General features: G+C 38.8%; 1 protein-coding gene across 5 annotated transcripts in view; it reads left to right on the top strand.

Annotated features, from left to right (window-relative positions):
• Positions 1–15,297, top strand: part of ADAM23 (ADAM metallopeptidase domain 23) — a 190,404-nt gene that overhangs the window by 101,587 nt on the left and 73,520 nt on the right. For all 5 annotated transcript variants that reach the window (XM_018060423.1, XM_018060433.1, XM_018060415.1 and 2 more), the window contains exons 4-6: positions 1,228–1,291; positions 12,074–12,156; positions 13,192–13,255. In XM_018060423.1, coding sequence (XP_017915912.1) covers positions 1,228–1,291; positions 12,074–12,156; positions 13,192–13,255 — 211 coding nt within the window. The remainder of the gene's footprint in view (positions 1–1,227; positions 1,292–12,073; positions 12,157–13,191; positions 13,256–15,297) is intronic.

The raw sequence follows: 15,297 nt of genomic DNA, 5'->3' as shown, positions 1-15,297 counted from the left end.
AGACATCGTCTGCTCCAGCCTTTTTTCTTACAGAAGAAATGGAGACCTAAATACAGGGCACACCCTTGGCTCATTGTTGAACCTACTGTTGTCCTTCAGTTACCATTAGGACTAAGTGAGTTCTCCCTTGATAGTCCACAGAACAATGGCTGGGATGTAGTGAGTACTCGGTCAGTGTGAGTGATCTCTTGTTACCATTATTTCTAGTGGTACAGCTGAAACAGGAACCTAGATGCCCTAGCAGTTCTGTGCTCGTTTGGAGGGACATATTTTGTATTTCCTACCTTGTATAAAGGGAAATGTGTTGGAGGAAGCTGAGTTAAAAATAGTGACAGCTGCAGTGCCCGTTACTGGGCATGTACTCAGCGCTGAGTTCTCATCTGGGTGGTTTCAGTTAATCCTGTTAGTGTCTATGCGATTCACACTCTTTGTTGTCTTCGTGTGACTCATGTGAAGGCTGAGTTGGATACCTTGCCCATGGTCACACTACTAATAGGGAGCTGGGCTAGGTTTTAAACCTCCCTCTGACTTAAAAATCTATGTTCTTAACTATTATTTTATTCCAGGAGTTAGCAAACTGTGGACCGCAGGCCATATCTGGCATTTCTGCTTTTGTAATCCTCGAGTGAAGAATGTTTCTTAAACTTCCAAATGGTTGCAAAAAATTAAAGAAAAAAAAATATTTCCTGATGGGTGAAAATTATGTGAAATTCAGATTTCAGTGTCCATGAGGTGTTATTGGAACACAACTGTACAGCCTGTAGTGACTTACATGATAAAATAGCAGAGTTGAATAGTGGTTATACAGACCCTGTGACTTGAAAAGCCTAAAATATTTTCTATCTGGTCTTTTCTCTGTACTGTTCCTCAATGATTGTTTTGAGTTTCCAATTAGTTAGAGTATAGTTGTGAATTTTTATAGCGCTCATCTTCTCCTGTTACCTGCCTCTTTGTTTGTTCCGTATTAACATATCAATCAAATGATGAATGTGTTGTATAAAAAGAGTTCATCTTTAAATTATCTGTATTTTACCCTTTTTAACAAATGCAGGAGTGATTAGTTGCTGGATAACATTTGGCACTGTTGACGACATCTGTTCTGCCCTTACTGTGGACAGGAGAGCTTTGTGGTTTACATAGCTCTCACATCCATTTATTGAACTGGTTATTTTTAAAACCTCCAAGTATCTTAGATGTGGAAATCACTGTATTTTCTTTCCTTTGTAGTGGTTTGCTGTCTTCGGATTATGTGGAGATTCACTATGAAAATGGGAAACCACAGTACTCTAAGGTATGGTCAGCAGCATATGGACATCCTATAGTATAAATATTCTTATTCGTAGAACGCTGTTCATGGCACACTGCATTGTTCTGCTGTCTGTCTCACTAAAATACTGTGGCCTCTTATAAAAGTTATTATTTTTAAATTTAATGCACATTTAGGAGAAATTTATTAAAATTTACAAATGTCTGAGATAACATTAAATGCTCCAGTCAATAAAGAAATGTTCATTGTCTTGGCTATACAAACGGTATCTTATGTAAGTGGACGGTATCAAGACTTCTCCAGTTCCATGGCAGCACCAGGCTCATGGTCAGGGAAACTGAATGATCAGACTGGAGGGGCTGTTAGAGTGACTGTTTAGTCCAAGGGACTTTGGTGCTCAAGGACGGAGGACAGATGGGGAAAGGAAGATGTAGGGAACATTCTCCCTCTCAGTCTTCACAGTAGTTCTGTGGGTATTATTATTCCTGTTGTGCAAAGGAAGAAATGGAGGCAGAAAGAGGGCAAATAAACCTCATGGCCACCAGGCATTGTAGTGTCAATGCAGTTGGGTGCTTGATTTCCTTCACTGGAGATTAACTATTCTTTTCATAGAGAATCAATAAAGAAAAGTGGATTTAGATTAAACAAGAGAGAGAGATTACTTGTATGTAAGGAACATAGTTGATCTCCCCTGGTCAGGGTGAAAATTCCTGGAATGGCTGCATCCAGAGAGAGACTGAGCTGTAGGAAGGTTACGGAGCACCTCTGAGCATAAGGTGTGTCCATGGATGCCTCAGGCATGGGATGCAAGCAGAGAAACAGAACAAGGTGGGGAAACATTACTGGATTTTGTTTCTTGATTGCTGATGAGCACTGGCACAAAAGTGTGGGCTTGCTGGGTTGTACAGTGTGGGGAACTGGGCTGGTCCATCTTGTATCCTCTCCACAGATATCTCTAGGTAGCCTGAACTAACTACTGCCCAAGGGTCATGACATTTCTTAGGATTTATAATTGCCCACCTAACAGTGGGCACATTTGAAATTTGATGTGTGTTCCAAACCTTTGAATTTTATGCCTCAGATTAAGAACTTCCATGTATTACTCATCTGTCACTTCTCACCTTAGGCTGCATCTTGGGCCGGGGGGTGGGGGTGGGGGGTTGTCGAATCTCCCTAAAAGTTAATGTTGTGGAAAGTGAACAGAAATGCTAAATCAAGCTCGGGAACAGTGCTGCCTGGCATTTGTACAAACCAAAGCTTCTGTCAGCTGTGCCAGTGCCGTGAGCACTGCAGATGCTGAATCATGAGTCTGGAGAAGAGAAGACTGCAAGAGACCTTTACAGACTCAGCAAATGAGCCACCTTTGCAGGCCTCTGTAACCTGATCCAAACTTCTCACTAAGAAAGTTTTTTTTTTTTTTTTTTAAGGAAATGGAATAGCTAATTGGCCTCCAGAGGTCATTTGAGGTCCCAAATGGAGGTCCTATCATGGATTAGACATGTCAAATCTTGTATCAGTTGTAACTGAAATTTGAAACAAAGAGTATTTTAGCACTGACAAAAGAAGTGTTCATTGGAGTTTGTTTCATGTTTATTTCTTTTTTTCTTATTTATGACCCATTTTCTCAAACAGCTTATATACTCAAACTTACTTGCTTCATATCTAATGAATAAGTGGTAACAGCCTGTTTATTTGTATGTATATGGGCTTCCCAGGTGCCACTAGTGGTAAAGAACCCACCTGCCAATACCAGGAGACATAAGAGATGAGGGTTTGATCCCTGGGTCAGGAAGATCCTCTGGAGAAGGGCACGGCAACCCACTCCAGTATTCTTCCCTGGAGAATCCCATGGACAGAGGAGCCTGGTGGGCTACAGTCCATAGGGTTGCAAAGAGTTGGACACGACTGAAGTGACTTAGCTTACACGTATGCCTCTCACACTCCCAAACCCGAGTTGATATGGTATACACTATCCTGTGGGAGAAATTTTAAAATATATATATATATACATATTTTATTTCATTAAACAATATAAAGCAAATTTGTAATAAATATCTCAGATTAGAACATTTTTAACAAACATGGCAATGTTCTGTGCCAATTTGTACATGCTTTGAATTAATCTAAATTACATATTGATAAAAGGTAAACCATTTAAGCATAAATGGATGAGTGACATAAATGTATATTTCACAAAAGAAAAATACAAATGGCTGGTAAAGTTTTTATAAGCAAGTACAAGTTAAAATGAGACTACAAATGGCATCTTTTAAATTGTTAAATTATCAAATTTCTTTAAAAAATCATAATATCCAATAAAAGTCACAATAATATTGGTGGGAGTATAAATTTGAGGAACATGTCTAGAAACAACTTGATTGCAGTTATCAGGAATCTGAAAAAAAGTTCAAACCAAATGGATTTTGAGAACTTGTTTAGAGGTTCTAGGAAGGGAATACAATTATCTATATATCCCTGATGGAAGAGTGGTCATTCTTTCAACTTCCAGGAAAATGACATTAGGATTGATGAAGGAATAAAGAAATACCCAGCTCCTCAGACCAGCAGAATACTGGAAATAACTTAGGCGATGAAAACTACAACCAGATCATTTATATAACCCCTTTTGTACTGTTCATTTTCCTTCTGAGAATCAAGTCCTAGGTAATAATCAGAACTTATACCCATATATTTACTTGCAAAGGTTTGGTAATTTACAGTAGGACAGAGAAAATAAAATTGTTTTTAGCCTAACAATATTATAAATATTTTAACAGGCATTAAAATTTCTGCTAAACTTTTGTTTTTAAAAGATGTATAATGTTGTATCCAATTCATTTGCTATAATTTGTTTAATCCCACAATGATAGACATTTAAAATTGCTTCTAATAGTTCACTGTACAAATAACTTTAAGTGCTGGTGCTTAGTCACTCAGTCGTGTCTGACTCTTTGTGACCCCATGGACTGTGGCCCACCAGCTCCACTGTCCATGGGGATTCTCCAGGCAAGAAAACTGGAGTGGGTTGCCATAACTTTAAGTAAAACCCTTCTAAATATATCTCGTGTACTTCTTTACTAATTGCTTAAGGATTACTTTCAAGAATGGAATTTTCTGGGTTAAAGAGTTGGTACATTTTAAAGGCTTTTGCCACATATTCACAGTTTTTCTTTCTAAAATTTTGTATAAATTCATACTCCTACTATCATTGCATATCTATTTTTAAAAGTGTGTCTTTAAAGTTCACATTGTGTTCCATGTTAAGAAAATCTTTATACCGAATACCAGAAAAGAAAATTAGTGTGTAAGAATGGCAAGTTAAATAAGCCTGTTTTTACACCTTGCAAACTTTCTTCCAAATATCTCCAATCATTTAGACAAAAGTCCACACGTGCATGCATACACACACACACACAAACACACTCTTATTCATATGACTAAGGAGGAACAGAATCGCTAATAGCTTACTTGGCTTTAAAGTGAAATATAAATGTGGACATTTAAAATATTCTGGGAATAGTTTTAAACAAAATGATGAGTCACACTTCAGAGCTACTACATGTCTAGGTGTTCCCATTTCATGACTACCAAGCCCCCATCTAGTTCCCACGTTTAAGTAAGAAGAGGTTAATGTCCTATGTTTTTACTTTTGTTGAATGAAAGTGAATTAAAGAGGCTTCTTTCCTTATAAAGTGAATATAGGAACTGAGAGGTCAACAGATTAAGTAGGCAGGATAGAATTCAGTTCAGTTCAGTCCAGTCGCTCAGAGGTGCCAGGTATTAGTAAATGCATGTGACAGAACTTTGCTTCTGCACCAACAGTTTCTAGCATGATGCTTTGAACACAGTATACAACAAAACAACTTTGTTGATTTGTTGGTCAATTTTATTGATGAACCTATTAACATAAGTTATTTTTTAGTGTATCAGTTCTAAAGGAGTTAGGCATCAATATAATGGTATAATAGTTCTTTTTCTATGTAGTCTATTTCTATTAAATCCTTTTTAGGTGAACCATTCACTTTAAATGCTTGCTAATACTTTGGTTTCTCTTCTTAGTAAAAGAACTACCAGCAGTGTAAGACTGAATGGATCGATAGCAGTGGTTCTGTCCCCACCTCCCTTGTTACTCTTCATTTTATGGGGTGGGGATATTGTCCTTTCCTAACTGTATTTGCTCACCCTGGCTTCTTCCTATTTCTATGCTCACTCTTGCCCAGGGAAGCAAGAACACTTTAACCGATGGGAAGGAGCTGAGCATGTCTACATATTCCCTTCCTCTTTTTGGGGGGTGAGATTCACCTCCCTACAGGAAGAACACATTTCCTCTACTTTCCCATATTCTAAGTTGTTCAGTGGCAGCCTCTATTTTTTTTTGACTGCCCCATTTGGCATGTGGGATCTTAGTTTCCTGACCAGGGATAGAGCTTGTGCCCCCTGCAGCGGAAGTGTAGAATCCTAACCACTGGACTGCCAGGGAAGTCCCACAATTCTATTTTAATATATTAAAACTCACTGAATCACAAAAGAGTGTCTCAAAAAAAAAAAAAAAAAAAAACCTCAGATAGGTAATGGGAGTTTATTTACCCACTCTTTCAACAAGCCTGAATCCTTTGGTCCTTTAAGACTGGCTTCTTCATGAGCCTGAGTGACAAGACCTTTTTTATTCATTCATTAAACAGCTATTGATTTCACTCACTTTGATCTCATCATTGTTCTAGAAGCTGGATATGCAATGGTGAACCTAGCAGATAAAAATCCCTGCCCTTGTAGGTTCTGTATTCTATTCTTACCTTGGTTCTTTTCTTTGTCATTTTAATCATGTTTCCCTCCTAAAATTTTTTTGTGTGTGTGTGCTTTCCTTATCAAGTCATCACCATGCTCAAACTCACTTCTCCCATGAATGCTTCTTGGCAGGGAGTATTGTCAGAGGCAACGGGCTTCTGTGGGCAAGGCTCTTGGCTGGGAGGTTGAAAAAAACACTCCCCAGGAAATCAAGAGAGCATCCCGCACTGGCTCCCTACAAAGTTATTTTAAATCTGAATAGTATAACTTGTGTGAACTATTAAAAATGTATATAGTACTACAATTTATGTAGTACAGCTATAGATATATAAATATATAAATTAGCACATGTAAATGTTCTGATACCTGGACATTTTTTCCCCTTGAGTTTAGCAAAGATAAACAATTAAACTGGTGTTGGGTTCTCAAGTTGTCCAATTCTCTGAAATGTTTTTTTGTATCCTTATTTTGCAATATTCAAATTCAGGTATATGCATCCTATTTTAAGTCCCTTTGACAATGCAATCATCTCCGTTTATTAGATTCTCCATTTTTGTTGACTATAAGTACCCAGCAGTTTTTAACCTGAAAATGCTGATGCAATAATCTCTATTTATTAGATTCTCCGTTTTTGTTGAATATAAGTACCCAACAGTTTTTAATCTGAAAATGCTGATGCCCATGGAGACACATGTAGACCTGTGTCATGCATCAAATGAGCCCTTTTTGATTCTCCTGGCTGCCATTTGCCTAGTTACAGATCTGTGACCCCCTCATAGGTGGTGATCTCAAAGTCTCTGACCAGTGCTCTTGAACTGTCTGAGGCCTTCCTGATTTCAGAAAGAAACACTGGAGCCTGCAGATGTGGGATTCAGTTTAGCTTTCCACTATCTGCGGCAGAGCCTTTTAGCACTTTGTGACTCTCTCCCTGTTTGTACACAGAGATGGCAGTTACTGTTAAGCAGTGAGGGTTTCAGCTGGCTAGTACCTTGGGTGGAGGCACCTTGGGAACTGACTATCCAGTGTCTTCATTAACAAGGCCCTCCCCCTGGAAGAGGCCTGACCTGACCTGCTCCTGTCAGCCTGATACCCAAGAGAGAATACTTCTCAACGGGGATTTATTTAATATGAAATACCCAAAGATCTTACTTTGTGATGACATTAACAAAGTGCTACATAATCTGGACAGGTGCCAAATAGTATTTTTCTGGTAATGCTTTCTCAAAAACTTGGTGTAAATTAAGTAATAAGGAAGTCAGAAAGTCTTCTAATATTACTAATACTAACGCTAAATTAGGACTTGCCAAATTGTGTGTTGTGTTTAATCTAATTACACAAGTTAGATATTAAAGCTTTCTTATGATGATAAACATCAGGGATTAGATATTACTGCAAGTCTCAAAGTCCTGGAAGTATCGTGATCCACATCCACATATACCGTGAACTGAACAGTTCCCTTCAGATGATATTCTACCTTAATTAAAACAGGTACCAAAGGGCATCAGCTTTCAGTTTTCAGTACAAGCGAATGAAACTGAAGTGTAAGAAAAGACTTGGAAATATTTTCTGGGAAAAAAGATTATTTGCAGGAAAATATAAAAAAATAGAGCTTTTCTTAGAAAAGTCAAGTAAATATGACAGTGTTTGTTGTGCACTTCTAACAGTCACTTGACTCAAGATAGCTTTTTGGTGTGACACAAAGTGCTCTATAACTGATTTGATGGAATTTACAGTTTCCTATGGTTGTTTTTAGAATCATGGGAAGAGTCTGATATTTAATTACAAGGTATTAATCTGGATTCTCAAATTAACCATTTGCCCCAACAAGTTCCGGCGTTGAATATGCAAATAGAATTTGACATAGTATATAGAAGTCAATATTTGTGCCCTGGGAGTAGATTTTTGAGAAGCAAAAGCAACACTTTACAAAATAGTAACAAGATTGTAATACCAATTTTAGAAACCAACATTGAAACTTTACTAAAAGGAAACAAACTAAGTTAATTGGGGAGTGGTCATTTGATATGTGGGTGTACCCTTTTACACACTTAAATATCATCTGAGGCTATTGTAATACAGCTTAATAAGCAGTGATCGAGATGACTGTAAATCAGTAATAAAAAGTCAAAGTCAATATTCTGTTGAAGAAGTTTGGGATTAACATATACCCACTGTATATATAAAATAATCAGCAAGGACTTGCCGTATAGCACAGGGGACTCTAACTCAGTATGTGTGTGTGCTAGTCACTCAGTCGTGTCCGACTCTTTGTGACCCCGTGGACTGTAGCCCACCAGGCTCCTCTGTCCGTGGGATTCTCCAGGCAAGAATACTGGAGTGGATTGCCATTTCCTTCTCCAGGGGATCTTCCTGATCCAGGGATCGAACCCAGGTCTCCTGCATTGCGAGCGGATTTTTTACCATCTGAGCTATAGGGAAGTCCCTTCTACTCATAGATGTATGTATAACTGAATCCTTTTGCTATGCATGTGAAACTAGTACAACGTTGTGAATCAACTATATGTATGTGTGTTAGTGTCTCAGTCATGTCCGACTCTTTGTGACCCCATTGACTGTAGCTTGCCAGGCTCCTCTATCCGTGGGATTTCCCAGGCAAGAATACTGGAGTGGGATCCTCCCAACCCAGGGATTGAACCCAGGTCTCCTGAATTGCAGGCAGAGTTTTTTCTCATTTGAGCCATGAGGGAAATTACATTTCAATATTAAATTAAAAAAATAGGAAACTTCTGGTTAGACAGTGTGGATTCTGTGCTTATATTTATCTCTAGTTCCTTATAGTGACATACTCAAATAACAGTTAAGGAATTTAAAAAAGGGTGTAAACCCACAAGGATTAAGAGAAGAGAAAACAGCTAATAAGAGGTGTCCATAAGATTGTAGGAGCTAGAAAGCAGATGGATGATTGTCCTAGGTTTGAGTTTTTCTTGATCTGCTAAGTTCCACTGGGACAAAACCAAGCAGAACCAAGCCAACTTGTGTTTCTTCACCCATAAAGCCCCAGGAATTGAAAGTACCAGAAAACAGAAAGATTGGTTGAAAGTCTACTTGGAGAAGGTACTAAATCCCTGATCTACTCCCTACCCTAGCAAGCCAGGCAGCCATTCCTCTGCTTTAGTAAAAAGCTTGATTTGTAGAGAAGAATGGAAAGGAAGGGGCGTATCAGAGAAACAATAGAAGTTTCCCAGAACTGAAATGCATGCATTTTCTTCTTTTACTCTTTTAATATATATATTATTATTACCTGCACTGACACATGCTCAAATATGTTTCATGTGGAGTTGTAGGGTTTTTTAAAAAAATTATTTTATATTGGAGTATGGTTGATTAACAATGTTGTGTTAGTTTCAAACTAGTACAGCCACTATGGAGAACAGTGTGGAGTTTCCTTAAAAAACTGGAAATAGAACTGCCTTTTGAGCCAGCAGTCCCACTGCTGGTCATACACACTGAGGAAACCAGAATTGAAAGAGACGTGTACCCCGATGGTCATCACAGCACTATTTATAATAGCCAGGACATGGAAGCAACCTAGATGTCCATCAGCAGATGAATGGATAAGAAAGCTGTGGTACATATACACAATGGAGTATTATTCAGTCATCAAAAAGAATACATTTGAGTCAGTTCTAATGAGGTGGATGAAACTGGAGCCTATTATACAGAGTGAAGTAAGCCAGAAAGAAAAACACCAATACAGTATCAGTTCAGTCACTCAGTCGTGTCCGACTCTCTGTAACCTCATGAATCGCAGCACACCAGGCTTCCCTGTCCATCACCAACTCCCGGAGTCCACTCAGACTCATGTCCATTGAGTCAGTGGTGCCATCCAGCCATCTCATCTTCAGTCGGCCCCTTCTCCTGCCTCCAGTCCCTCCCATCATCAGAATCTTTTCCAGTGAGTCAACTCTTCACATGAGGTGGCCAAAGTACTGGAGTTTCAGCTTTAGCATCATTCCTTCCAAAGAAATCTCAGGGCTGATCTCCTTCAGAATGGACTGGTTGGATCTCCTTGCAGTCCAAGGGACTCCAAAGAGTCTTCTCCAACACCACAGTTCAAAATACTAACGCACATATATGGAATTTAGAAAGACGGTAACGATAACCCTGTATGTGAGACAGCAAAAGAGACACAGATGTATAGAACAGTCTTTTGGACTTTGTGGGAGAGGGAGAGGGTGGGATGATTTGGGAGAATGGCATTGAAACATGTATAATATCATATATGAAGCAAATCGCCAGTCCAGGTTTGATGCAGGATACAGGATGCTTGGGGCTGGGTTGATCCAGAGGGATGGTACGGGGAAGGAGGAGGGAGGGGGGTTCAGGATGGGGAACATGTGTACACCCGTGGCGGATTCATTTTGATGTATGGGAAAACCAATACAATATTGTAAAGTAATTAGCCTCCAATTAAAATAAATAAATTTAAATTAAAAAAAAACAACAAAAAAGCAATGTTGTATTAGTTTCAGGGTGTGCAGCAAAGTGATTCAGTTATACATATATAGATATTCATTCTTTTCAGATTCTTTTTCCCATGTAGGTTATTACAGAATATTGGGTAGAATGCATTTTCTTGATTTGAAAGTGCCCAGCACAATCAATAAGCAAAGTCCCACCCTGAGGTGCATCATGAGATTTTGTGAAAATGGATATGAATAGAATTTCCTGCAATCTTCTTGAAAAGGGAAGTATAGATTGTATGGACAATGTTTAACATTCGAATAACTTCCAGTTCTCAACATTAGAAGATTTAAGAGTGTGCACAATGCCTTTGAAATACTGAGAGAAAGTAATTATCAATCTACAGTTCTCTCCCCACCCACATGATCTAGTGTGAAGATGGAAACAGGGTTTTCAACTTTCAGATTTATCTTTCATAAATACCTTTTCAACAGATTACCAGAGGATGTGTACCTCCAGGAAAGGGGATCATGAAAGCAGAAGACATAGGATCTAGGATTCAATACAGAAGGAGGACAGAGGAGTTCCAGGATCATGCTATAGAACAGTCCTGGGATGCAGCCATGCATCAGACCTAGCATGAGGGTGAAACCAGCGGGGTGTCTCCAGGAACAAAATGGATTTGATAACTTACCTGCTATAACTGATCATAGGAGAAGAGTTGTAGATAACATTTTAGATAATAGGGTCTGTACACATGCTGAATACATGGAAAAGCAAAGAAGAAAGAAAAGGTCTCAAAAAATTTTAAAATAGAGCATGAAAGACGATGTCATCGGAGTGGCACAGCTATGAACAATGTTTGTGTAGTCATAATACAAACGCTAAATATAATTTAACCAAAAGCTTCTGATGTGTGTTAGAATGTATTGTGGGCAAGAAGAGTTTTTGAGATTCTATATTAGGAAGGTAATTTCTAAAGTGAAATAAATTAGGATATAACAGTATAAATATTCCATTCAGAAATACATAGGTAAACAGCAGAAGAAACAGCTGAAAGTGTTAAAAATAGTTGGTATGGAGGAGGTGAGAGAAAGTGCTAGGGAACTGCTGTGTGTGTGTGTGTGTTTAAATAGGTCTTGCAGTTACTATTTGCCTTTGGAAAGTAAGTTCATATGTTATTTCTAAAAAATTTATCAACTGATATTAAAAGGTAGGAAAGCAAATCACCAAGTCTTATGTAGTTTTCCATAAAAAATGATGATAAACACCACCTTTGGGGGAATCACCTCAGTTATGTAGAAGATTTTATTCCCTAACAATATCTGCTAAGTGTCTACTCCCTCCCATGCTTAGGAAAGGTATAAAAGTTGTTCCAGCAGCATTAATGTCTTATTCCTGTTAAAGCCTTTTCTTCATTACATCGAATATACACCTGCTTCTTATAGAAAAGTTGAAACATTGAGATTTCACAACAACCTGGAGGCGTTTCTAGGATCATCCCTGCCTTTCTTTTGGCTTTACAGATGCATCCCAAAGAGAGAATCATGCTGGAGACAGAGTAATTTACTGGTAAAATCTTCTTCTGTATTACAGGGTGGAGAGCACTGTTACTACCATGGCAACATCAGAGATGTCAAGGACTCAAGGGTGGCTCTGTCAACCTGCAATGGACTCCAGTATGTGGGGCTCTCGTAGGGAGAATCCCCTGGCTTTCATCCGTTCCTTTCGCCCTTTCCATCTTGTCTTTCAAAGACAGTTATTTTAGTGACTCTTCTGTACCAGTCCTGGGATAGAGACTGGATGTGGTGAACAAGGAGGGCATAGTCCCCGCTCTCTTAACACTTAGAGCTCGCAGGTGATTTAGAGATTAAATGAATAATTATACAGATTGTTATTTAACTGCCGTTTTGGTGGGTACTGTGGAGGAGAAGGACAGGGGCTTTGAGGGTGGCCAAACCTAGCCCAGAAAGGTTTCGCAGAGGTATTTCCCAGAAGAACTATCAGTCAGCTTAACCTAAGGATAAGGTGAAGGTGGCCAGGCAAGGGTGGTTTGAAAGAAGAGGAGCCCATGCTTCGGTTTTCAGGCAGGCTCTTAAAAAACATTTGTAGGTGCCTTTTAGATTCAAACACAGTAGCACTTTGTGGAAAAATCTGTTACGGCCATGTGATGAAAAGGATCTTGAAAATCTTATTTACACACTTTACAAAAAATCCTGTGTCTCTTAAAATTAAATGTGGTTCCCAACACAGTGTTAGAAATTCACAATTTGCAAGCATAAAGATAATTCTATTTGCCTCTTCAGAATCAAATGTTTTTAGATTATTCTTATACACTAAGAACCTGTTTTCTTACAGATGATACTGGATTTGCGAATCAAATTTGTACTAGTTGTACATGGTTTGGTAATAACTCAAGATATGAGAACAGCATCAATAGTCCTATCCCAATTTGACCTTCTTATCTGTTCATTTAATTCCAAAAACTAATCAGTCATACCAGGTATAATGTGTATGCTTCTCTTGTACACCTTTTGCACTTTCTGTAGCCTAGACATTGTCTAGTGCAGTGCTAGGACCACAGGGTGATTCCATGCAGATATGTGAATTTGATTTGAGGCAGAATAAAGGTATTTATTCAGATGTACTCATTTTTAAAGACAGTGTGTTTGCCATATGTGTTAACTCTCTTTCTGTGGTTTCTTGTGTCGTAGTGGTATGTTTGAAGATCATACCTTTGTGTATATGATAGAACCACTGGACCTGGTTCACAATGAGGTGAGTGTGACTGTAACATCAGTTTTTTTATCGTGCTTTATTTTTCCAGCATTTTGTTTTTGAGCAATCAAGAGATGATCATGTAGATTTCAAAATACATTTATCTAGAGCACTACATGGGGTCGCTAAGAGTCGGACACGACTGAGCGACTTCTTTCACGCAACCCACTCCAGCGTTCTTGCCTGGAGAATCCCAGGGACGGGGGAGCCTAGGTTGCATGTCGGAGGTGGCATGTCAATAAGGGATGGTAAGAGGCCTCAAATATTTTCTGAAGCTAAGATCAGTTCTTCCCAGTCAGAAGAGAAAACGGATAAGATGCTTTGTTTTATACTGACCAATTTGTTTTCCTTTAAGCAAGCTTTTATTCTCATGGTCTTTAGATAGTTGTATGACTGTAAGCAAGTATATATATAACTTTTATGAGTCTAAGAATCTTCATTGGGGAGATTTGTGGGTTCAACTATGATTATATTAAACAGTATTTATTTTTCTTTTGAGATATGGAAGAAGATAATATTTAGAGTCATGCATAGGCCAGCAACCTAGGTAAGAAATCATGAAGGCATTATGTTAAGTGAGTTAAGTCAGCCGGAACAAGGCAAACATTATGTGATCTCATTTGTATGTGGAATCTATATAACTGAACTCACGTGAACACAACAGATTTGTAGTTACCAGAGACTGGTGGGAGAAATGAGTGAAGGTGGTTAGAAGAATACACTTCCAATTTTAAGTTAAGTAAATTCTGGGAATGCAGTGTACAGCATGTGACTGTCATTAACAATATAGTATTGTACATTTCAAAGCTGCTGAGAATAGATTTTAAAAGTTCTCAACACAAGGAAAAAAATGCATAACTAAGTGAAGCTATGGATATTAACTACACTTATTGTGGTGTTCATTGTATAATATACATCTATCAAATTATTATGTTGTATACTTTAAACTTTTCCAGTGCTATATGTCAATGATATCTCAATAAAACTGGAAAAAAGAAATCATGTACTCTGATCATGTTGCTAACTAATAGAATGCAACTAAATTTAAAATTTGGTATATTTATGTATTCATGCTTCCCTGGTGGCTCAGATGGTAAAGAAATTTGCCTGCAATGCAGGAGGCCTGGGTTCAGCCCTTGGGTTGGGAAGATCCTGTGGAGGAGGGCATGGCAACCCATTCCAATATTCTCGCATGGAGAATCCCCATAGACAGACGAGCCTGGCGGGCTACAGTCCATGGGATCGTAGAGTCGTACACAACTGAGCGACTAAGCACACATATTCATCAATATTGTAATAAGGGCTTTCTGCATACTGGATATTATTTTAGGTTCTGGGGATAAAATGGTGAACAGAATAGACACAGAACCTGAGCTAATAGAGTGTGTAGTCTTCAGGGGCAGAGAAAGGAATAAATAGGTGAATAAGTAATTTTATATGGTATGCTAGATAGTGCATACTAAGGAGAGAAAAATGAAGCTGGGAAGGTGGTGCATGCCAAGGCATTTCAGTTGAGTCAGACTCTTTGGAACCCTGTAGACCGTAGCCTGCCAAGCTCCACTGTCCTTGGGATTCTCCAGGCAAGAATACTGGAGTGGGTTGCCATACCCTCCTCCAGGGGATCTTCCCGACCCAGGGATCGAAACTGTATCTCTTACATCTCCTACATTGGCAGGCGGATTCTTTACCACTAGTGCCACTTGTAATGGTAGGGAGGAGAGTGAAAATTTATATTAACTATCCAGGGCAGGGCACATGAGGTGGTGATTTTTGGATGAAGACCTTCAGGAAATTAGGGGACTGGATGTGTATCGCAGGAGAAGAAGTGCAAAGGCCCTGCAGTAGGAGCATTCTCAGTGCGTTTTAGGAACTGCAAGGAGCTCTGCTGGCTTGGAGAGGAACAGACCGTAGGAGGTGAAGGTGCTGAGAGGTATCAGTTGGGAAGTCCTAACAGTGAAAAGTACTGCTGATGGGAAAATAGCAGTTTGAAAGTGATAGCATCAGGATATTACAGTCATTGATGGCGAGCAGAAAAAGGTGTT

The sequence above is a fragment of the Capra hircus genome, chromosome 2 (assembly GCF_001704415.2).
Source record: "Capra hircus breed San Clemente chromosome 2, ASM170441v1, whole genome shotgun sequence".
NCBI lineage: Eukaryota > Metazoa > Chordata > Mammalia > Artiodactyla > Bovidae > Capra > Capra hircus.
This window is presented reverse-complemented; position numbering and strand designations above follow the sequence as displayed.